Raw genomic sequence first — 24,543 nt, 5'->3', positions numbered from 1 at the left:
TTGCTCATTTTCCTCACAAAAATTGTAAAGTCATTTAAAATCCGAGTCTCATTGTTACTAAAATCTACCAAGAGGAACGAACGATAATTTCGGCAGCACATGGAAACAATATGATCATTGCATAAATTAGTTATTCCGGTTTTAAATCCCGCTCTGCTGTTAAACACAAGGATAGGCTCCAGAATATTCTGACTTTTGTGAGAGAGGCACCGAAAAAGAGAAGTCCACTTACCGCAGGACCCGAAACGCTGCCTGCACCGATCCTAGGCCTGTTGCATTCACCAGGTGGACGTGTATCAACGGGACACTTCTCTGGAAGAAATGAAAAGTCATAATGTTTCTCATTCCCGTAGAGGGGTGTGCCGGCAGTTGCACCTCACTTTGGGCACTGCGGGCATTACTTAAGGTCTTTACAGCAGTCCTTCTGCCTTTAGCCGCAACCTCTGCTTAGCCTTTTACTTGATCCCCATGCCCGCTTCCTTTCTCAAGTCTTGCTGTCTAACATCTCTAACAGTTACTTCTTAGATCCTTATTCTTCATTTCCTTTATTTTCTGGATCCTATCTTGCTGTCCAGCCACTCCAACTCCCTCTTTACACTCGCTTGAGCCATGATAGGGCGACAGTACCTCAGAGCTTGGCTTTACTATCTAATTTCATAAACGAATCAACAACGCTTCTTGTAAAATTAGCGTACAAATCAGAACACCATTCTTCATTCTGTTGGAAACAGGTGACTGAAATACATTAACAATGAAATGTGAAATAGAGAACGAGATTAAGGCGTTTAACTTCTTTAGTCTGTCATACTCTTTGTGATGACAGTAATAAGCTTAAAGGTGGGCAATAAATGAAAGATAAGGTTATACTCGACATATTACAGAGCTGCGAATTTGGAGCACAGAAATCTCTTGCCATTGGAGGGTTGTGGTTGGAGTGGGGCTCTCGGTTCGTGTCTCGCCAGAAGAATTCTAATAATTAAGACGCATGAATTGCAGTTTCATGCTCACTGAAGTAAAAAAAAAAAAAGTTACTCGAGTTATGACTCAGAATTTTGATTTAATAAAATCATAAATTTCAAGTCCTAACTTGAAATAGACCTGAAATACACATCTCTATTTTTCATCCTTCTTCTTTCTCTAACCTGAATTAAAATTTATGCCTAATATTAATCCATATATTGTTTAAAATAATCCATGTCACACTGGGGAGCGAAATTATTTTGAGGTCTGAGTGATTCTTGTTGAAATTTCAGTTATCTTTCTCTGCTGATTTTAGCAGTGACTGAGATGATTTAAGCGGAAAGCTGACCACTGCTGTTCAGAGCTAGCCAAGCTCACTCTCAAAAGAGAGGATATGTGTCATAAACCTTGGAACTGGTTTGAAGGTGGTGTTTTTTGTTAACTATACTGACGTCCCTTTGTTGTGATGCATTTGAATGGACAGCAGCCATGTTCCTGTCAATTAGACGTTTTCAATCCAATACAGAAACAAAAATTTGATCGAAATTTTTCGTGTTATCGAGTACTTATATCATAATTCTAGGAGATTTGTGAAACTGGCTTGTGACGGGGAGAACGGTTCTAATATCTTGAGATTCCCTGAAATTCCAGGAGCCTTGCGAGGTCCGCAAGCAGTCAAAATATGTTGTATCTATAATCCACTTAACAGTTTGATTAAAAAATTAGTTAGTAATTGTGTACAGTAATATTTTGAGAAGGAAAGGTCAAATACTCTTGTGAAAGTGTAAATAAGAGACAACGGGATCTATTGAAAAGTTATTTGGATAAATGTTCTTACTTCCATATTGTAATATAAAAGTCAATAATGTGAGAAACAATGTCGTTTGCTCAGAAAAGATCTTGCTGCACATCTGTCGAATTGAGGGCATTACTGCTCGATACAGAAGCAACTGTGGACGACACATTAGGTAAAAAAAGGAAATGCTTAGGTCTCAGTTGAAGAGGGACCCTACGGACGATGAAAACTTATTATAATGAGTCGTTTTGATACTTACTATCACAACAGACAAGGTTTGGGGGAGTTCCACACCAGTTGTCACATACTGCCACTTGAGGTTGAGCATTAGGCAGGGGCCATGGTTTAGCTGCTGCTAGAGCAGTCCCCACTAACATGGCCAACAACAAAAGTTTGCAGGACATCTGGAAAAAAGGGCAGTTCATGATATTAGGCTGTACATACTTTAATCCGTTGGAATGTTCTCCATATTTTGATGCAATCCAAGATATATTGAAAAATAAGAAAATATACGTTTCTCTCGTCAGACGTAAAAACGATAATCATATTTCAAAGCACCTACCAGCTTTTATTTTTTTTTGTTATTAGAAGCTTACCATTACGAGTCGAGTGTCTCCCGGTTCCGTGTGTGTGTGAGTGTATCTAACGATCGACAGTCGACTGTCCTCTGTGGCTGAACGCCCGACCGTTGCCTTATATATCATCGCCAGCGACCGGGTTTCCACGACCAAGAGCATTTCACGTTCGTTGCAAGAAGAAGAAGAAAGCTCTGTTAATAAAACAGAACTTTAATTGCTCTGGTTAGATTAGGACGATCCACGTGGATGAACGTTGCAATATCCGATTAGTTGAAGGTTCTGAAAAGCTAACTGGAATGAAGGAAGATACGATAACGATGAAAATAAACTCACTGGCAACGCCTCAACTCTTTGACATTGCCTTCTTTGACGATGTTTTTTTCCTTTTTTATACCTTCTCAGACTGCTCCAGTGACAGCAAGGAAATAACTTCAAATGGTAATTTATCCTCTCTCTCTCTCTCTCTCTCTCTCTCTCTCTCTCTCTCTCTCTCTCTCTCTCTCTCTTTATTTATCTATCTATTAGTGTGTCTGACTGTCCATCCACATATCTGTCATACTCATATGAATGCCTGAGTCAGTGGCGTAGCTGGCATTCCAGCAGCGGGGGTGCCTAGGTGGGGCCAAGATATTTTTTGGGGGTCCCAAAGAAAATTACACAAAACTAATGTACCAATTCCGTACTTAGTAAAATATACTGTTCTCGAATGTATATATCTATGGGAATGAAGGAAAATAATAGTAATTAGTAAACTGGTATTTGAAATTATAGAGCTCAATTTTCAATTAATTTTCAACTCTTACTATATGCAGATGTATCAAATACTGTAAGGGTTAAAGTTTAACTACAAAGGGAATTTTAAACTGGGGCCAGTGGAGGGGCAAAACATCTGACGGGGTGCCCTGGCACCCCCTGTCGCCCCCATGGGGACGCCGCTGGCCTGAATTTAAGGGTATAACGAAATCTGCAGTCAGCACTCCTCTTTGCTTGTCCATAATAAACTGAAAATAATGACCGACTTTTCGTAAACATTTTCCCCCACGTCTTGTTTATGTATAGACTGGGCTGGGATTTGGGGAGTGGGGAGAGGGAGAGGGGGGCGACTAAAGGAGGTTGTTGTTCATAACGTTGCTTGTGAAATCAGTGCTTGAAAAATGGGAGATTAAATTTCTTGAGGTTTTAAAGTATGCAACCTTTGTTTAGTGCCTGGTGGCTTCCGTGTTTGAGATTCAATAAAGCAATTCACAGATTAATCAGATTTGTCTCTACTGGTATTTCATCGCGCTTCAATTTAATTTCTACACAGTGAAGAAATTCATATAACCTCTTAATATCGAAGTCACGGCTGTACGAGCCTGCACTGTCATACAGTGTTTACGTGTCGCTGTCCATATAGAAGTAGGTTACACCAATGGTGGCAATGGAAGAAAATAACCAGCATCGGGAACACGGTTAATCTATCAATTAATTCACCACACCGAAATAAACTTTTATTAATTCACAGGGAAAGTCTAAGTCAGTATCTCCGATTGTTTGTCTCGTATAGAAAATGGTGTTTGCGCATGCTCTGATCATATAACTGAGATGCAACGACGCTCGAGCCCAGCTCGTAAAAGTGCAATTAACCAAAGTAGGCCTATGTATCTCAGCAGTAGGTGCAACTCTGAGTTCACGTTTGCAGAGTCCGTGGAACGCTCCCAGTCTACCAGACTGTAAATGCGTATACTAGCGTTTGCTAAGGTAAAAAAAAAAAAAAGTGAATGTGGCTATTCAGCAGTCTCATCCTTAAGGACTTGATGAGGCTATAGCCTAAACTTCTGGTGCCACCCCTTTCAAAAGGGATAAGGGTGTGAAGTTGCTGCATATATCTATTATATATATATATATATATATATATATATATATATATATATATATATATATATATATATATGAAAAGGAAGGACCAGTTGTCATGCTGATACTTCACTGTCCCGTCCACGTGTGTTCTGGTATGTCTGGATTCCCATCGGGTGCGACCTTTGTGACCGTCTCCTCTTATTGAGCCTGAGGGGTAACTGTAGGAAAATAAAAATTCTTATTTTCCTTCTTTTTATTTTCGTCTTGTTCTGAATCATTGCATACGGACCAAGACACACTCTCTTACAGCTCTTTTTTTTTTCTTCTTCTTCTTTTCAAGCCTCGAGAACCGGGAGAACTGGTTTTTACCTAACAACTGGGAGAGTTCTCGGAAAAAGAAAGGCGACGTGAAAACTGGCTAGAGTATGGAGCGAAGGGTATCCTCCTGCATCATACAGGCTGTAGTAGTTTCTTTCTGCTTCATAATAAAAGCTCCTACATAATTTATTCATGTGCTTATTTATCTGAGTGACAGAACAGGTCATAGCCCGGTGAAGCCCGCGGATTCGAAGGTATCTTGCTGAGTGGGTCCTGGTTATAAGACACTTAGATTCAGACGCTGAACGAGACTAAAGAATGTTGTAGTACCGGAAAATTTCCAAGAAAGTAGGAACATGTTAATGGTAGGTATTCTGCTCAATCACGTATTATTCGTGAGCTGGATAACACAGCCTGCGTTGTTTGAGTTCATCTTATCAACGAGTTGAACAATAGGCCTATCATTAGTAAATACGTTACGCATACTTACACGCACAGACATCTAAAAGACACACGCGCGCGCACACACACACACACACACACACACACACACACACACACATATACAGTATATATATATATATATATATATATATATATATATATATATATATATATATATATATATATATATATATATGCTTAAAAATCACAGTAGATGCACGTGACTTCAGTGTATAAGCGAATCCCACAGGAAAAAGACAGGCAGAAGTTCAGTACCAAGCGCTTTCACGTTTATTGACGCATCGTCGGGGCACGAATGAGACACAAATATAAAGAAGGTTGCAAAGTAAACAAAAAGAACAAGAATACCAGATGGTCAATTGTCAAAGGGTAATAAACAGAAAGTTAATCCAGGATAATCCGGGATCGAGCTGTTACAAACTGAACCTAAGACCAAACAAAATTACATACTAAAGTTTAGGCTTACAAAATCCAAAAACATGTATAACCTTGAATACCAGATGGTTAATTACCAGGTGTTAAAAAGAAAAGGTTAATCCACGGCAAATCCGGGATCACGCGGTCACAAACTAATCCAAATATATACTTAACCCATTCAAATTGCAATAACATGTATAAAAATTAATATCAATTTTGCTTATATTTATCAACAACTTTTTTAATTATTAAAGCATCAATTTTAAATAAACCAAGACTTAAATGTAGAACTCTTTCATTATTTGACTTAATAAAACAAGATTCGATGATATTCCTTTTAACTGTGTCATTGCACGGGACTAAAGGTCTTGCTTTACTCCAGTTAATAGGATGATCTAAACTTCTCATATGTACGAATAGTGCATTCGATATTGGGCCAGTTCTCACAGAATATTGGTGTTGTTTGATTCGTTGTGAAAGTGGTTTTCCAGTTTGTCCATAATATATTTTATCACATTTTTTGCAAGGAATTTCATAGATACAGCCAGAAACATCTTTAGGAGAATTTTGTATCACTAAATTCTTAAAATTACTGAAAACAACATTTATGTTGAAAAGCTTTAAAATTCTAGGAATTTGTAAAAACCTTTCATCATACGGTAATTTGAGAATATTATGCTTGGTGAATTCAAGTTTGTTATTAGTTAAATAAAATGTTTTCCTGGCTCTTTTCCATGCTACATCTACAAAGGTCCTTGGGTATTTAGGCCTAAGTTTCAAAGCAATATCATAAATAGTTTTGATCTCAGCATCAATGAACTGCGGCCTACAAACACGTAAAGCCCTTAAGAACATTCCAGAAAAAACAGAGAATTTAACATTCTGATGGTGATTGGAATAATATTGAACAAAAGAGGCAATGTTAGTTGATTTTCGAAAGACTGAAAAGGCGAAATTTCTATCTTGGCACTGAACTTCTGCCTGTCTTTTTCCTGTGGGATTCTTATATATATATATATATATATATATATATATATATATATATATATATATATATATATATATATATATATATATATACATATACATATATATATATATACACACACACATATATATAATAACATACATACATTCCGGCACAACAATCTTTTCATGATATTTTTGTGCACAAACATATCTTCATATATCTATTTCTTACTGAAGAGTTATTAGTATCGTCTGTTGTCATAAGAAAATTACTGACTAGATTTTTTTTTTTTTTTTTGTGAATTGCCTTTCGTTAGGTAAGCGACAGGCGAGAGAGAACTATGTTGTTTGGGCAAGTCATTTGTGTGAAATCCAAATGTATCTGCGTGTTTATGAGTTTCGTAGAGGTAAGGGTAAAGGAACCACATCTATTCGAGAATGGCACGCTTACATTATTTTGTTTGATTTTGCTCTGATACTGATTAAATCATTTCTATATTAACTAGTGAAGAAGCCGAGAGGGAGAGTTGTCGTATACCGCCACGGGAGGCTGAGTAGCAGTCAGGACCCAGGGATTATATATATATATATATATATATATATATATATATATATATATATATATATATATATATATATATATATATATAGGTCTCAGTTGAAGAGGGACCCTACAGACGATGAAAACTTATTATAATGATTAATGAAGATTCATGCACCGTTTTGGTACTTACTATCACAACAGACAAGGTTTGGCGGAGTTCCACACCAGTTGTCACATACTGCCACGGGAGGCTGAGTAGGAGTCAAGGTCTAGGGATTATAAATTATATATATTATATATATATATATATATATATATATATATATATATATATATATATATATATATATATATATATATATATGTGTGTGTGTGTGTGTGTGTGTGTGTGTGTGTGTGTGTGTATGTATATATACTGTATATGTATGTATGTATTTTGTGGGAAAAAGCGACTGTATGGACAAAGTGGACTGTATGCTTAACGTTGTTACTTGGTCAAAACCCGCCAAAAGCTTTACATAACAACACCATGCTCCCTACGCGGTTTTTAAATTACGGGGAGATATCTCTCAACCCAATTCAGTACTAACAGGGATAACACACCAACATTATTAATGAATAATACCACAATTAAGCTCTTTACTTCCACTTACTGAACAGTCCCTATAGACATGAACTCAGAATCATAAGTTGCTGTGAGATACGACGCGAGCTGCTCTCTCTCTCTCTCTCTCTCTCTCTCTCTCTCTCTCTCTCTCTCTCTCTCTCTCTCTCTCTCTCTCAGTCTTACGAGTACTCACCGGTTGATTTGTTACCTTGTTTCTATAAATTACTTGCTTAACTTCAAAGTATGAACACTACACAAAATTTGTCAGATCGAATCATAGTCACCATTCACTAAACTTGGATCACAGGAAAAAATTAAATAAAATGGAGGTGTACTGAAACGTACTTGTTGAATTTGAACATAAAATTAATTTAATAACCAAAGGTTAAACATATCAACCGGGCAATTATGTAAGAGATAAATTAAAATTAAAAACTCAAAAAGGGAGTTACAATTCGAAGGCACTCGAGCGAACCAAAGTTTCAAGGTTCAAAATCAAGGGTAATCGCCCTTTCTAAAGCACACCAGATAACAAGTCACCTCGAAAGATGAGCCAAGAAGCTGTTCGTTCCGTTCTGCTTTCGGGTTTACTTGGGGAAAAGGAGGAAAGTTACACAACTAAATGCGAATACAGAACTGACTTACAAAGTTCATATTAACATGAAAAGTTTTAAGATAATTCTCAAGCTCGTTATCAAAAATAAATTCAAAACGTAACACTCAGGAAGTTCAACATATTTGTTAAGTGTTGAAAGTTAATTGGTGGTACGTGACAATACAATAATTGTATTGTATGGGCATGAGATCACCCAGAATTATTCTGGGTGATCTCATGCCCATACAGTACACGCAATTGCGCGCGCACACACCCTTTCTCAAATGTAATGCCAGAGATGGCAAAGCAACGGCTGTTGGGCATCATTCATTCAACTCTCTGATGCAGACGTCAGCATCTTTTTCATAAACACGCCACAGAAGTTGAACTTCAGTGGCGTGTTTAGGAAAACGAAGCCAAGAGGGAGAGTTGTGACAACAAGAGGGAGAGTCGTGACAACTCTCCCTTTCGGTTTCTTCACTAGTTAATACAGAAATGATTTAATCAGTATCAGAGCAAAATCAAACAAAATAATGTAAGCGTGCCATTCTCGAATAGATGTGGTTCCTTTACCCTATATTTCTACGAAACTCATAAACACGCAGATACATTTGGATTTCACACAAATGACTTACCCAAACGACATAGTTCTCTCTCGCCTGTCGCTTACCTGACGAAAGGCAATTCAAAAGAAAAAAAAATCTAGTCAGCAATTTTCTTATGACAACAGACGATACTAATAACTCTACAGTAAGAAATAGATATATGAAGATATGTTAATGCACAAAAATATCATGAAAAGATTGCTGAGCGGGAATATATATATTATAATATGAGAGTATGTGTATGTTTTGGTTTGATGTCTATGATTTTGAGGTGTCTTTATTTCTTACAGATGACTCTTGTGTTCTGTATTTTGATATAATTTTCAGCTATTTCATATGTTTTGAGGTGACTTTGTAATGTATAATCATTCATGTTTGCAACACACTGTGTTCGTGAAAATTAAAGTTTAAGTGCTGTAGAGAGATATATTTTTGAACCGATATCAAATCGCCACATCCTGTATTGACACAGGTGTTTGGGGTGAAGGCAGAAAGGCAAGGGCCACTTTGCTTATCTTGATGAGTTGACAGGCCTTGGCCAGAATGCTTTATTATATGTTTATCATGTGTGTCTGTTCCGTGGTTATTAACTTTGTCTGTGCCTATTATGTTTTCATAATCTAAGTAGAAAAGAATGAGGAAGTGAGAGAGGTGAAGTTGACATGCTGACAGCCAAGCCAGTTTGGTCTCAAAATACTTTTTCTATTTACCCAGCTGCTTAACCCAGGAAAGGAAATGTCAATTTTGAGATAAGGAGTTTGAAGCTCCAGTCCTGTATGTATACTGTACATGTATACCTGTATGTATAATGTATGTATACTTTATGTATCATGTATACTGAAAGGTGGAAGGAGAAATCTGTATTCAAAGACTGAAGGGACTAGTTAGTAACCCTTTAGGACCCACCATACATATTCAAAGGGAAATCAGAGAGACCCAGGAATTGCCTTGGGGAATTCAAAGATAGCAGTTGTCTCCCTCTCTCTCTCTCTCTCTCTTTCTCTCTGGTACAATATTGTGTCTAAAGGGTATATATATAAAGTTGGTTATCCTCCTTCCACAAAAGCATAAGTTTTGTCAAATTCACCCACGGAGTGTATACATCTTGTAAGAAGGATCTAAGGTGTTTATATTGTGCAAGCATTGTGAAAATGTGTTTTACTATTTTCTGTTGAAGAAGGTGAGATTCTTACTTGATATATTTTGTACTGTTGTTGCGATAGAGAATTATTATTTTGATAAGAGGTGGATAATATCTCTTCTGGTGAGTTCTAATGTGTCTTGCTGCTAAGTATATTTTGTGACCTGGCAGTGTTGTCTTTGAGGAAGTTTTAGAAAGACGTGATTTTAGCTTTTTTTTTTTTTTTAAGGTGAAGGTAATCTTTTGAAAGACTGATATATCTTTAAACATATTTTTGTCTTAGTGAAATTGCCGTTGGTATATTTCCATTTTTGCATATTTCGTTCTTATATGTCTGTGTTATCATATTGCTCCAATTTGATAATTACACAGTGTTTTCCAAAGTTTGTGTTGGTGATTACTTAGCATTTTGTTAGTGCATACTTATTATTGAGATTTCAGTGAATACCTGTATTGACCCCCATTTATTAATGTCTTAGTGAACACTTGGGCTAGTTCCAGATGTTCAGACTTGTATTTAAAACTTGAGTGAGAGTTGGTTTGAATTTTACTTAACCAAATTGCTTTCTTGATAAATTAAAGTTTTGTGAATTAATCTTGATTAAGAAATATTTAGATCTTACACTGTTGTCAAGTAACAGTAAATCTTTTTGAGATTGTGAACTCTACTATAACTTTTGAACTTAGAAATGAATTTGTCTGTTTAAAGTTTTAAAAGCACAGTGTTTCATTTTGACCATCAGTGATTAGAGAAATTAATGAATGTGTACAAGGTAAGGGATATATCTGTCTAGTTCTAATTTATCAAAGTGAAATAGAACCAGGGAAACCGTTATAGTGTTTGATGAAGTGATGCCCATTTTCCACTAGTCTGTTTATAGCCTATTAGTTGTTACCTCAACCATAGCTTGATAAAGGAAGATTGATTTTTTCAAGTTATAAGCAAGTTTTAAGGGATCACTGTACCTTTAGAGTGTTCAGTCTTAATATTTTTGTTATGAGGTTTCAAGTGTCTGGCTGAAGTGAGGTAACTTTTGGTCTTATTAATTGTAATAACCAGGTACTTGATCACTTGACAGTGTGACAATATATATATATATATATATATATATATATATATATATATATATATATATATATATATATATATATATGTGTGTGTGTGTGTGTGTGTGTGTGTGTGTGTGTGTGTGTGTGTGTGTGTTTTAGATGTCTGTGCGTGTAAGTGTGTGCAACGTATTTTACTAATAATATTGTTCAACTCGTTGATAAGAAGAACTCGAACAACACAGGCTGTGTTATCAAGGTCAAGAATAATATGTGATTAAGCAGAATTTCTACTATTAACATGTTCCTACTTTCTTTGAAATTTTCCGGTACTATTCTTTAGCCTCGTTCAGCGTCTGAATCTAAGTGTCTCATAACCAGGACCCACTCAACAAGATACCTTCAAATTCGCGGGTTTCACCAGGCTATGCCCTGTTCTCTCACTCAGATGAATAAGCACATAAATAAGTTTTGTAGGAGCTCTTATTATGAAGCAGAAAGAAACTACTACAGCCTGTATGATACAAGAGGATATCTCAATCGCTCCATACTGTTTTTTTTATCTTTTATTAGAAAAATATTACATTTCTTTTACATAATAAGAAAAATATAACATTTCATTTACATAATAAGAAAAATATTACACTTCATTTACGTAAGTAAGATATTACCAAAATATTACAAAATTATATACCTACAATATTTACAAATTATTATGGATTTAAAATAAAAAAAAAAAAAAAATTAGAAATAAAATCGATATACTTTTCACTGAATACATTTGCAATTTTGTCTTTATATACGTTTCTTAATAACCACCTGTCATAACTTAATTTACTTTTCACAAAGGCACACGTTTCTTCTTTTGTGTATTTGTTTTTCTTACTTATTCAAACTGCATATATATATATATAATATATATATATATATATATATATATATATATATATATATATATATATATATATATATATATATATATATATATATATGATCGTTGGATATATATATATATATATATATATATATATATATATATATATATGATCGTTGGATGTATGTATATATATATATATATATATATATATATATATATATATATATATATATATATATCATACAACGATCATTATTATAGCACTATTTCGGTCTTTTATAGTATTATATTTAAAACTGAACATGATGGTATTCAAAAATTTACCCCTGTTAATCTCACAACAAAGGTATAGTGCATTTTGGAAATGTTTCAATGTACATTTAATAAACTTACAAAAATAAAATATATGCGATATATATTCTGTTCCTTCACAATTGTCACATTTGGTATTACTTTTAATGCCTAAAGTATTGAGCCTTTGGTTGGTTGCTAAAGTCCCATGTACATAGTTAAAGATCACTTCTCTCTCTGCAACTCCAATAAATGAGGCGTTTATGCTTTTCCATATCAATCTCCAGTCCAAAAGAGGATAGTTTTCTTCAACGTTTGGTTTAACATGTGGTCTTATCATATGGTAAATTTCCTTACTCTTTATGTTTGGAAACTTGCTGTGTTTGTTGACTTTTCGTATTACATCTATAGCAAATGAATAAAATGGAGTAGCTAAAAATGACAATTCAGTGTAGTTTCTCTCATCTACTAGATAACTTAATCTAATACTGCAATAGTAATAGCATAGACCTTCATCATTAAATAATTCTTTTAAACAAGTTGCACAAAATATTAAAAGTGCTTTAAAATGTGCATTTATTATTCCTAGTCCTCCGTCTTCCCTTGGTAAACACAAAGTGTTTCTGTTTATAGGATGATAACTACCACTCCATGCATATCTAAAGATACAAGCATTGATTTTCATGACATATTTTTCCACTGGTGGCACCGTATGAGAGATGTACGATACTTTACGTAATATTAATGAATTAATGATTATAGCTTTTTGGAACAACGACAATTTCCTTTGGCTTAAAATATTTACTGAAGTTTCAATTTCCTTTTAACTGCACACCAATTTTCTACACGTGTATTCACATAATCATTATAAAAATCTGTTCCTAAAATTTTTGTACAATCAACAGACTTTATCCAATCTAACGGCCATGTTTTCCTGTTTTTCCATTTACCAATGCCCATTATACTAGTTTTATCTTTATTTAGTTTGGCACCAGTCGCTTGTTCAAATCTCTGAATTTCTTTATAGCAGTCACATATTGATTCATCAGATGACAATAATGCAGATGAATCATCAGCATAACCTTGAATAGTGATATTCATTTTATTAGGAAGACTAGGTCCTACTATCATATTATTGGATTTAATAGCTTTATACAAAGGTTCCTGGAAAATAACATACAACAGCATTGATAGAGGGCATCCCTGCCTTATAGATCTTTTTACGAAAAATGAAGAACTAGGAAATCCATTTACGTGAACACAGCTTTCACAGTCTTTATACAACATTCTTATCATGACAGTAAATTCATCAGGAAATCCCAATTTTTTCATAACTTTAAAAATAAATTCTACATTGACCCCGTCAAAGGCCTTGGCCCAATCTATATTAACAACAGGTAATTGCTGGTCATTTTCATTAACGTGGAACAAAATATCTCTTATTGTGTTATTACAATTGATAATGGATTTTCCTTTAACTCCACAATATTGTTCTTTAGAAATTATTTTCTGCATAACACATTTTAATCTGTTTGTTAAGACTTTGGCAAAAATCTTATAATCTGAGTTCAAAAGCGAAATCGGTCTCCAATTTTCTATAAGTCCTAAGTCTCCTGATTTTGCAATTAACTTTATTATACCAAATAATTGGCTGTCACACAATTTTTTGGCAGTACATATGTATCTTATCATTTCCATAAAGTCTAGCTTGATCATTTTCCACACCTTCTTATAAAACTCTATTGGGAGTCAGTCCATCAGAACCAGGAGATTTATTGTTACTCATGCTCTTAATGGCATCCCAAACTTCATCTCCCTGGATATCACAAGTCAGCAGTTCTTTATCTTCCTCATTTAAAACCAACCCACATTTTTCAAAAAAATATTCTTGGTAATTTTCATCAACATCTACTGCACTGAAAATATTTTCAAAATGTTGTTTTACATAGTGAGAAATTCCATCCGTATTGTCTATCACTGACCCATCTTTTCGTTTCATACTTTCAATTAATGATGTGTTTCTTTTCTTTTCCTTTCCAAGCAAATGCACAGATACTTTTTCTCCTTTGGTTATGTCATCCAATTTCACTCTCATCTTCACGCCTTCTAAAATTTCATTTTGAATATCACATATTCTGTTTTTCAAAAGCCTTATTTTGTCATAATCTACCTCCGTCTTATAACCAATGTCATAAATATTACGTAATCTAGTCTGAAACAGATTTAACAAACCATATTTTTCTCGTGACAAATTTTTTGACAGATTAATAAAAAATAGTTTACATTGAAGTTTCGCCCATTCCCTGTACCTAGTTTTTAGGTCGCCTTTCTTTTTCCGAGAACTTTCCCAATTGTTATGTAAAAACCAGTTCTCCCGCTTCTCAAGTTTGAAAGGAAAAAAAAAGTTGTAAGAGAGTGGGTTTTGGTCCGTATGTAATGATTCAGAGCGAGAAGAAAATAAAAAGAAAGAAATAGAGCAAAAGTGGGAATTTTTATTTTCCTACAGTTACCCCTCAGGCATAATATGAGGAGGCGGTCACAAAGGACGCACTCGAAGCGAATCCAGACATAAAAGGACACACGGGGACGGAAGAATGAAGTATTCGCTCACCTATCATTGAATCATTACGTTACGCTATTTCGTGAGTTTCCCGCGGGTGTCTGACGATGAATTTATACGTAATGACAGACGAATTCTTAATCATTGCCATGCACCACCAGTGAGTCATATGCATGTCCAAAGATCATAAGGAAATAACGGAAGCAAACTTCCTTTCTTCTTCTTGTCATCCCCACCGATATCCCTCTGTGTATATGCTTATCACTGCCATACGTATAAGTAATTCACATTCTCGTACTTGTGTAAAAACGTTGATTACCTGGAATGTGATTTTGAATTGCTTTGCGCTTTTGCTACTGCAAGTATTTTAACATTTGAAAGCTACGAAAGTTAGGCCGAACCTATTTACTTACTGTAAAATTGCATGCTAGCCTGCAGTAACGTTTAAGAATTTTATTTACTAAGTCCTGTAACTGCATAACAAATGGTTCTTCTTTGCATATATACAGTATATATATACATATATATATATATATATATATACATATATATATATATATATATATATATATATATATATATATATATATATATATATATATGTATATATATATATATATATATATATATATATATATATATATATATATATATATATATATATATATATATATATATATATATATATATATATATATATATATATATATATATATATATATATATATATATATATATATATATACACACATTCAGACGGAAGTATACAACAACAAGCAGGAGTCCAAAGAAGACGACAGTCAACAAAACAGTTGCATATTTATTGAAAGAAACGTTTCGTGTTACTTAAACACATCATCGGTCTGTAAAATTGAAAAATACATATTAATTCTCTAATTCAAAATAAAAGCTAAATTAAAAACAGCAGTTACATTCTTTAAAATTACAAAATATATAAAAAAGTAAAAAGAAAGCAGATTTTTTTCTCTCTCTCTAAGTCTACCTGATCAAAAGAAGGGGAAAGACGAAGTGAGACCACAAGCTCACGCATGCCCAGAGTACACTCAGGCCAAGTGCAGAGGAGAAGACACATTGGAGTTTAGAAGAGGTGCATGACGTTTAATAAACAAAGACTCAAGGGTCGCTAAGTAAGCCGATTGTTTGGTAGTTCCCAGGATGGAAAAATGTTTTTTTTTTTATCAATATTAACCTTGCATTTAACGGCATGATTTCTAATACTAGAAAATTCGGGATTAGTTATTCGTGAGCCAGTTCTGTAGCTCAAACCTAAGTGGCTTTAATAACGGACCTGCAACATTCTTTTTGATGAGCCAACATAACTACCAAGACATCTTGGACATTCAAATTTGTAAATAATATTGGACTTCATAAAGGTCTGTAGCTTGTCCTTATAATTAAAAAAGCCGCCAATCTTTAGTGGATTCATAGGTATTAAATTCAGTTTTAGATATCCAAATGATTTGTTTGACTTTGGATCTAAGAAAGTCAGAGTGCGTATATGGTATCGTGGCGTACATAGTCAATTTCAGAACATTACATTTCACGATGGAATCAGAAAAGTTACGTGCTAAAATCTTGTTAACTATGTTATAAAAAAGTCTTTTTGGATAGGAATTTTTGGTGAAATATTCCAGTAAAAATTCAATTTCGGAGTGGAAATTTGCCCAGCTAGATGTATAACGGAGGGCTATAAAAACTAGAGTCGTTATGGCATTAATTTTAAAAGAAAAGTAACACAAACTATAAGAGTTATTTCCAAGGCCTGTATAAGTACTTTTTCTAAAAACTGATGTACTAAAATAAAGCGGGTGAATTTTACGTCTAAAAAAGCCAGTGTATTCTCAGTCTCCTGCTCAATAGTAAATCTAATGTTGGGATGTCTAGAGTTAACGTAATCTAGAAAAGATTGACATTGCCACGGATGCTTAAATATGGCAAAAGTATCATCCACATATCTCCTATTGTAAAGGGGTTTAAAGGATTCGGGACAGTTGTTTAAAAACTCTTCTTCTAAATGTACCATAAAAAAATTTGCGAAGAGAGGGCCCAATGGGGACCCCATGGCAACTCCCTCGACCTGCAAGTAAAGTTGTTTGTTAAAAATAAAAGCAATAAAAAACTTTGTCCAGAATAATCTCAATAGTTTCGGAGACTGGCACATTTGTGAATAACGACTCAACATCTAAACTGGCCATATATAAATCACCATCCTGATGTACTATTTGTTGTTGGAAAGTCAAAGCCATTTTTTAGCGCAAACTGAGATATTGAGAAATCATTTAATAAGTGAACTAAATACTTAGAGATATTACAGGAAGGGCTATTATACGAAGACATAATTGGTCTGATAGGTATGCCATCCTTATGGATCTTAGGGAGCCCATACAAAATGCCAAACGATGACCCTGTAACAAACAGTTTTTGGAAGGTTTCGTCATTTAAGATGTTATCTTTCTTTAACTTTCTAAGGAATCTATTAATCTTATCTTCCCTTCTGTAGATTTCTAGGTTCTCCAATCAGTAAAAATTTTGTATTATCAGAAAGTATTGAATTAACTTTATGTAGATAGTCTTGTTTATTCATTAACACTACTCCCTTGCCCTTGTCGGGTTTGCAAATAACGATGTTTTCCACTTTACTCAAGTTTCTTAAAATTTCCAAATCTTTCTTTCTAAAGAAGGGAGCCCATTTATTTTTTAAGTTCTTATAAGTGTCATGCAAGAGAAGAGAAAGTTTCTGTTGCAAGCCACTAAGATTAGCACAATTCAAACCCTTGAGTCTTTGGAACAACACCTCGAAAGGAAAGTAAAAATACGAGAAATTAGGTCTATATGACGGAATACAGAAGTCCAGGCCAAAAGATAAAAGAAACTCTTCCCTCTTCGAAAGAACATAGTCAGAATAGTTAAAAATACAAGTGCTTCGCTCATCAAAATTGGGAATACAAACGCCTAGAGATTTCAGTTTCCTCTGGTGGCGCAAGTGAACATCAGCGATAAAATTATTAACATATTTAAAAAACAACTGCTTAAAAACAATCACATCAGTAAAAGATAATAACCGAGAAAGTCTTTCTTGAAGTGCCAAACAATCCTTGTGTAAGCCATCAGAGATGCGTTGTTTGTAGGCAATTTCTTTAGAGAGCAGTTCATCAAGGGCGTTCCGGTAGAAATCTGTGCGATATAAAGAAGTCTTGTACAACTTGAATCCAACAAATTTCGGGTAGATGCCGCTGTGTTGACAGTATAATAAAAAATCAAGGTCACATTTTGCTTTCTCTTGCTTAAGGGTCAACTTTTCGAGCTGTCTAGCTGGTTTCAAGGTTGAAGGAGGATATCGAGGTCTAAGGATCTGGGCAAAATGGTGAGCCGGGCGCAGTCGCAACTTCAGGAGGAACAGCACGGGAAGCAACAGACGAAGCATCTCCAGGGTGAAACACACATTCAGGCGGAAGTATACAACAACAAGCAGAAGTCCAAAGAAGACGACAGTCAATAAACAAAGACTCAAGGGTCGTTAAGTCTTGTTTGGCTTACTTAGCGACCCTTGAGTCTTTGTTTATTAAACGTCATGCACCTCTTCTAAACTCCAATGTGTCTTCTCCTCTGCACTTGGCCTAAGTGTACTCTGGGCATGCGTGAGCTTGTGGTCTCACTTCGTCTTTCCCCTTCTTTTGATCAGGTAGACTTAGAGAGAGAGAGAGAAAAAAATCTGCTTTCTTTTTACTTTTTTATATATTTTGTAATTTTAAAGAATGTAACTACCGTTTTTAATTTAGCTTTTATTTTGAATTAGAGAATTAATATGTATTTTTCAATTTTACAGATCGATGATGTGTTTAAGTAACACGAAACGTTTCTTTCAATAAATATGCGACTGTTTTGTTGACTGTCGTCTTCTTTGGACTCCTGCTTGTTGTTATATATATATATATATATATATATATATATATATATATATATATATATATATATATATATATATATATATATATGCAGCAACTTCACACCCTTATCCCCTGTGAAAGGGGTGGCACCAGAAGTTTAGGCTATAGCCTCCTGGTTCTCATCAAGTCCTTAAGGATGAGACAGCTGTGTAGCCACATTCACTTTTTTTTTTCACCTTAGCAAACACTAGTATACGCATTTTCAGTCTGGCAGACTGGGAGCGTTCCACGGACTCTGCAAACGTAAACTCAGAGTTGCACCTACTGCTGAGCCACATGGGCCTACTTTGGCTAATTGCACTTTTACGAGCTGGGCTCGAGCGTCGTTGCATCTCAGTTATACGATCAGAGCATGCGCAAACACCATTTTCTATACGAGACAAACAATCGGAGATACTGATTTAGACATTCCCTGTGAATTAATAAAAGTTTATTTCGGTGTGGTGATTTAATTGATAGATTAACCGTGTTCCCGATGCTGGTTATTTTCTTCCATTGCCACCATTGGTGTAACCTACTTCTATATGGACAGCGACACGTAAACACTGTATGACAGTGCAGGCTCGTACAGCCGTGACTTCGATATTAAGAGGTTATATGAATTTCATCACTGTGTAGAAATTAAATTGAAGCGCGATGAAATACCAGTAGAGACAAATCTGATTAATCTGTGAATTGCTTTATTGAATCTCAAACACGGAAGCCACCAGGCACTAAACAAAGGTTGCATACTTTAAAACCTCAAGAAATGTAATCTCCCATTTTTCAAGCACTGATTTCACAAGCAACTTTATGAACAACAGCCTCCTTTAGTCGGCCCCCTCTCCCCTCCCCAAATCCCAGCCCAGTCTATACATAAACAAGACGTGGGGGAAAATGTTTACGAAAAGTCGGTCATTATTTTCAGTTTATTATGGACAAGCGAAGAGGAGTCGCTGACTGCAGATTTCGTTATACCCTTAAATTCAGGCCAGTGGCGTCCCTATGGTGGGGGAAATAATGAAGGAAAATAATGGTATTAGTAATTAGTAAACATGTATTTGAAACTATAGAGCTCAATTTTCAATTAATAATGGTAAATAATGGTATTAGTAATTAGTAAGCCTGTATTTGAAATTATAGAGGTCAATTTTCAATTAATTTTCAGCTCTGGGACCCCCAGTCAGATGCTTTGCCCCTCCACTGGCCCCAGTTTAAATTCCCTTTGTAGCTATACTTTAACCCTTACAGTATTTGATACATTTGCATATAGTAAGAGCTGAAAATTAATTGAAAATTTGAGCTCTATAATTTCAAATACAGGTTTACTAATTACTAATACCATTATTTTCCTTCATTCACATAGATATATACATTCGAGAGAGTAGTAGGCTATATTTTACTAAATACACAATTGGTACATTAGTTTTTGTTATTTTATTGGCACCCCCAAAAAATATCTTGGCCCCACCTAGGCACCCCCACTGTTGGAATGCCAGCTACGCCACTGACTCACATTCAAATGAGTATGATAGATAAATGGTTAGATAGTCATACATACTAATAGAGAGATAAATAAAGAGAGAGAGGGGGGTGGTAGGCGGGGCTGGGGAGGGGAGAGAGAGAGGATAAATTACCATTTGAAGTTATATCGTCGCTGTCACTGAAGCAGTTTAAGACGGGATAAAAAAGGAAAAAAACATCGTCAAAGAAGGCAATGTCAAAGAGTTGAGGCGTTGCCAGTGAGTTTATTTTCATCGTTATCGTATCTTCCTTCATTCCAGTTAGCTTTTCAGAACCTTCAGCTAATAGGATATTGCAACGTTCATCCACGTGGATCGTCCTAATCTAACCAGAGCAATTAAAGTTCTGTTTTATTAATAGAGCTTTCTTCTTCTTGGCCAGCCCTAGGAGAGCTGTTAATCAGCTCAGTGGTCTGGTAAAGCTAAGGTATACTTAACTTAGCAACGTACGTGAAACGTTCTTGGTCGTGGAAACCCAGTCGCTGGCGATGATATATAAGGCACCGGTCGGGCGTTCAGCCACAGAGGATAGTCGACTGTCGATCGTTAGATAAGCTCACACACACACGGAACCGGGAGACACTCGACTCGTAATGGTAAGCTTCTAATAACAAAAAATACTGATGGGTGCTTTGAAATATGATTATCATTTTTACGTCTGACGAGAGAGAAACGTATATTTTCTTATTTTTCAATATATCTTGGATTGCATCAAAATATGGAGAACATTCCAACGGATTAAAGTATGTACAGCCTAATATCATGAACTGCCCTTTTTTCCAGATGTCCTGCAAACTTTTGTTGTTGGCCATGTTAGTGGGGACTGCTCTAGCAGCAGCTAATCCCTGGCCCCTGCCTCCTACTCAGCCTCCCGTGGCAGTTTGTGACAACTGGTGTGGAACTCCTCCAAACCTTGTCTGTTGTGACAGTAAGTATCAAAACGACGCATGAATCTTCATAAATCCCATTGTAATAAGTTTTCACCGTCTGTAGGGTCCCTCTTCAACTGAGAATCTAAGCACTTCCTTTTTTTACCTAATGTGTCGTCCAGAGTTGCTTCTGTATCGAGCAGCAATGACCTCAATTCGAAAGATGTGCCGCAAGATCTTTTCTTAGCAAACGACATTGTTTCTAGCACTACTTGCTTTTATATTCCAATATAGGAGTAAGAACATTTATCTAAATAACTTTTCAATAGATCCCGTTGTCTCTTATTTACACTTCCACAAGAGTATTTGACCTTTCCTTCTCAAAATATTACTGTACACAATTACTAACTATTTTTTTTAATCAAACTGTTAAGTGGATTATAGATACAACATATTTTGATTGCTTGCGGACCTCACAAGGGTCCTGGAATTTCAGGGAATCTCAAGATATTAGAACCGTTCTCCCCGTCACAAATCAGTTTCACAAATCTCCTAGCATTATGACATATGTACTCGATAACACGAAAAAATTCGATCAGATTTTTGTTTCTGTAATGGAATGAAAACGTCCATTTTGATTTGGACCTCTAGAATAAGTCATAGGCAGAGCTTCTGAATTCAAATGCATCACAGCAAAGGGGCGTCAGTATAGTTACAAAAAACACCACCTTCAGATCAATTTCAAGGTTTATGAAATATATACTCTCTTTTGAGAGTGAACTTGTCTAGCTCTGAGAAGAAGTAGTCAGCTTTTCGTTGAAATCATCTCAGTCACTGCTAAGATCAGCAGGGAAAGATACCTGAAATTTCAACAAGAATTACTCAGGCCTCAAACTAATTTCGCTCCCTCTTGAATAAATAGCTAATGTGACATGGATTATCTTAAATAATATATGGATTTATATGTTTAGGCGTAAATTTTAGTTCAGGTTAGTGAAAGGATGAAAAATAGAGAAGTGTATTTTAGGTCTATTTCAAGTTAGGACTCAAAATTTATGATTTATCAAATCATAAATTCTGAGTCATAACTTGAGTAACTTTTTTTTTTACTGCAGTGTGCATGAAAATGCAATTCATGCGCCTTAATTATTAGAATTCTTCTGGCGGGACGCGAACCGGGAGCCCCACTCCAACCACAACCCTCCAATGGCAAGAGATTTCTTTCCTCCAACTTTGCAGCTCTGTAACGTGTCGAGTATAACCTTGTCTTTCATTTAATGTCCACCTTTAAGCTTATTACTGTGATCACAAAGAGTATGACAGACTAAAGAAGTTAAACGCCCTAATCTCGTTCTCTATTTCATATTTCATCCTTAATGTATTTCAGTCTCCTGTTTCCAATAGAATAAAGAATGGTGCTCAGATTCGCATGATAATTGTACAAGAAACGTTGTTGATTCGTTTATGAAATTTAGACAGCAAAGCCAAGCTCTGAGGTACTGTCGCCCATTCAGGGCTTAAGCGAGTGAAAAGAGTGAGTTGGAGTGGCTGGACAGCAAGATAGGATCCAGAAAATAAGGGAAATGAAGAATAAGGATCTAAGAAGTAACTGTTAGAGATGTTGGACAGCAAGACTTGAGAAAGGAAGCGGGAATGGGGATCAAGTAAAAGGCTAAGCAGAGGGTGCAGCTAAGTGCCGAAGGACTGCTGTAAACACCGTTAAGTACTGCCCGCAGTGCACAAATGATAAACGTTATGACTTTTCATTTCTTCCAGAGAAGTGTCCCGTCGATACACGTCCACCTGGTGACTGCAACAGGCTTAAGATCGCTGCAGGCAGCGTTTCGGGTCGTAGGGTAAGTGGACTTCTCTTTTTCGGTGCCTCTCTCACAAAAGTCAGAATATTCTGAAGCCTATCCTTGTGTTTAACAGCAAAGCGGGATTTAAAACCTGAATACCTAATTTATGCAATGATCATATTTTTTCCATGTGCTGCCGAAATTATCGTTCATTCCTCTTGGTAGATTTCAGTAACAATGAGACTCGGATTTTAAATAACTTTATAATTTTTTGTGAGGAAAATGAGCAACTCAATTAGTCTGTAACCCTGTTCAAAGGGAGCAGCATTTTCAGCAGTAAAAATAATTCAGCAAAGTTCTCGGTTTGAGAAATCTTGGTTTACTTCAGTAACTAATCATTTGAATATCAAATTTATTAATGATTAATGCTGTTTTTTACTACAACCAAACTGGATGAAAAAAAAGGCATTGAACAGAGAAATGATTTCCTTCAGTGAGAAGTTTCCAGAAGAAGATTTTGACTTTTTCCAATGGTTATTTCTTCAGGTTCATTGCATAGACTACAAGAGCTTCTAATCTTTACTGTATACTGTCATATTCGCATGTGAATTACAGTGTTAAAAGTATAATCTCAATACAGTCATCAAGCATATCTAAAAGATTTCCTTTTTTTCGTTTCGTTGAATGAAATTCGCTAAGTCAGTCATCCCCAGCTGACATGACTCCTTAGCAGAAAAGTCTTACCAAAGCACACTTGATGTAAACGTCTTTCACGGAAATTTTGATGGCAATATTATTTGATTTCAGCCTTGCACAAAAGACTTGGACTGCGCAGGAGGTGCCCTTTGTTGCTGGGACAGTTGCCTCCGCTACAAGAAATGCACCAACGTCTGAGTGCGACCCGTGCCTTCGACAACATCCTCAGAACATCATTTCCCTTCACTGATGTTCGGAGTAAAGTGAGAGTTATGGTATTCCCTTCTAGCAGACCAATTACCAGTTACTAAAAGCACCAGTTGTAATATGCTAATGATGTTAACCAGTCATACTTGTTGTCGCTTTCCTTATTAAAATGAAACTGCAAATGTTGTTTGTCTACAGTAAATTTTTAACCAGATGCTTGTTTTTACACTTAAGAATTCTACAGTAATATATATTTCCACTTTTCTTCTACAAGAATTCTACAATAATATATATTTCCACTTTTCTTCTACAAGAATGTTTTCACGTTCCTTTTATATGCTTACCATATAAAAGAGACAATCAATATTTTCCTGAGTATTGAAAGCATTTCTGTATTTCTGATGACTAAGTGCTAAAATGGATAATAATGTTGAAAACAATGAACTTTGATCCTTAGTCAGATCAGAGAACGTTTACACTTCCGTGCAGATAAAAATAAAAAGGCTGAACATAAATTCAAATTTGACCTAGTTCAAAGGAACAAAGCCTAGTAACAGACAACTCTTTCTAACGGGTGGAAGTCCTGCCTTTGAAACACACGAATACAAAACACTTGAAAGAGGTTCATAAACTGAAAGGACAGGGAAAGAGCTAGAACTGGAATAGAAATTATCACTGATATTCAGATTGTACGGAGTCATGTGCTTGTCAGTCACCCACATCACCCTTTTCACCTAGCTCGGGTCACCACGTTGTTGGTATTGTTTTTGATTGAGCTTGCGTTATGCCAGCACGGGATCTTGCTCAGAGAGCAGCCCGCAAGTGCCATTCAGTGATTTGAAGTGAAAACATGGTCGTCACTATCAGTGGGTAAAAATAATGATGTGAAAAGT

At 35.5% G+C, this 24,543-nt stretch overlaps 1 protein-coding gene and 1 long non-coding RNA gene across 2 annotated transcripts in view; one reads left to right on the top strand and one right to left on the bottom strand.

Annotated features, from left to right (window-relative positions):
• The window catches only part of LOC136829160 (uncharacterized), a 3,318-nt gene extending 810 nt beyond the window's left edge, over positions 1 to 2,508 (bottom strand). Inside the window, exons 1-3 of the mRNA XM_067087480.1 lie at positions 2,353 to 2,508; positions 2,016 to 2,160; positions 233 to 312 (exon numbers count right to left, since the gene is read on the bottom strand). Coding sequence (XP_066943581.1) covers positions 233 to 312; positions 2,016 to 2,160; positions 2,353 to 2,493 — 366 coding nt within the window. The 5' untranslated portion in view covers positions 2,494 to 2,508. The remainder of the gene's footprint in view (positions 1 to 232; positions 313 to 2,015; positions 2,161 to 2,352) is intronic.
• A 17,960-nt stretch (positions 2,509 to 20,468) lies between these two features.
• Positions 20,469 to 23,820, top strand: LOC136829158 (uncharacterized). The gene is made up of 4 exons (XR_010850323.1): positions 20,469 to 20,675; positions 20,863 to 21,007; positions 22,725 to 22,804; positions 23,555 to 23,820. It is a non-coding gene; the product is annotated as an uncharacterized lncRNA (long non-coding RNA).
• Positions 23,821 to 24,543: the final 723 nt, after the last annotated feature.

This window comes from Macrobrachium rosenbergii, chromosome 44, assembly GCF_040412425.1.
Source record: "Macrobrachium rosenbergii isolate ZJJX-2024 chromosome 44, ASM4041242v1, whole genome shotgun sequence".
NCBI classification, from domain to species: domain Eukaryota; kingdom Metazoa; phylum Arthropoda; class Malacostraca; order Decapoda; family Palaemonidae; genus Macrobrachium; species Macrobrachium rosenbergii.
The sequence above is the reverse complement of the archived record's forward strand: the minus strand, read 5'-3'. Positions and strand labels throughout refer to the sequence as shown.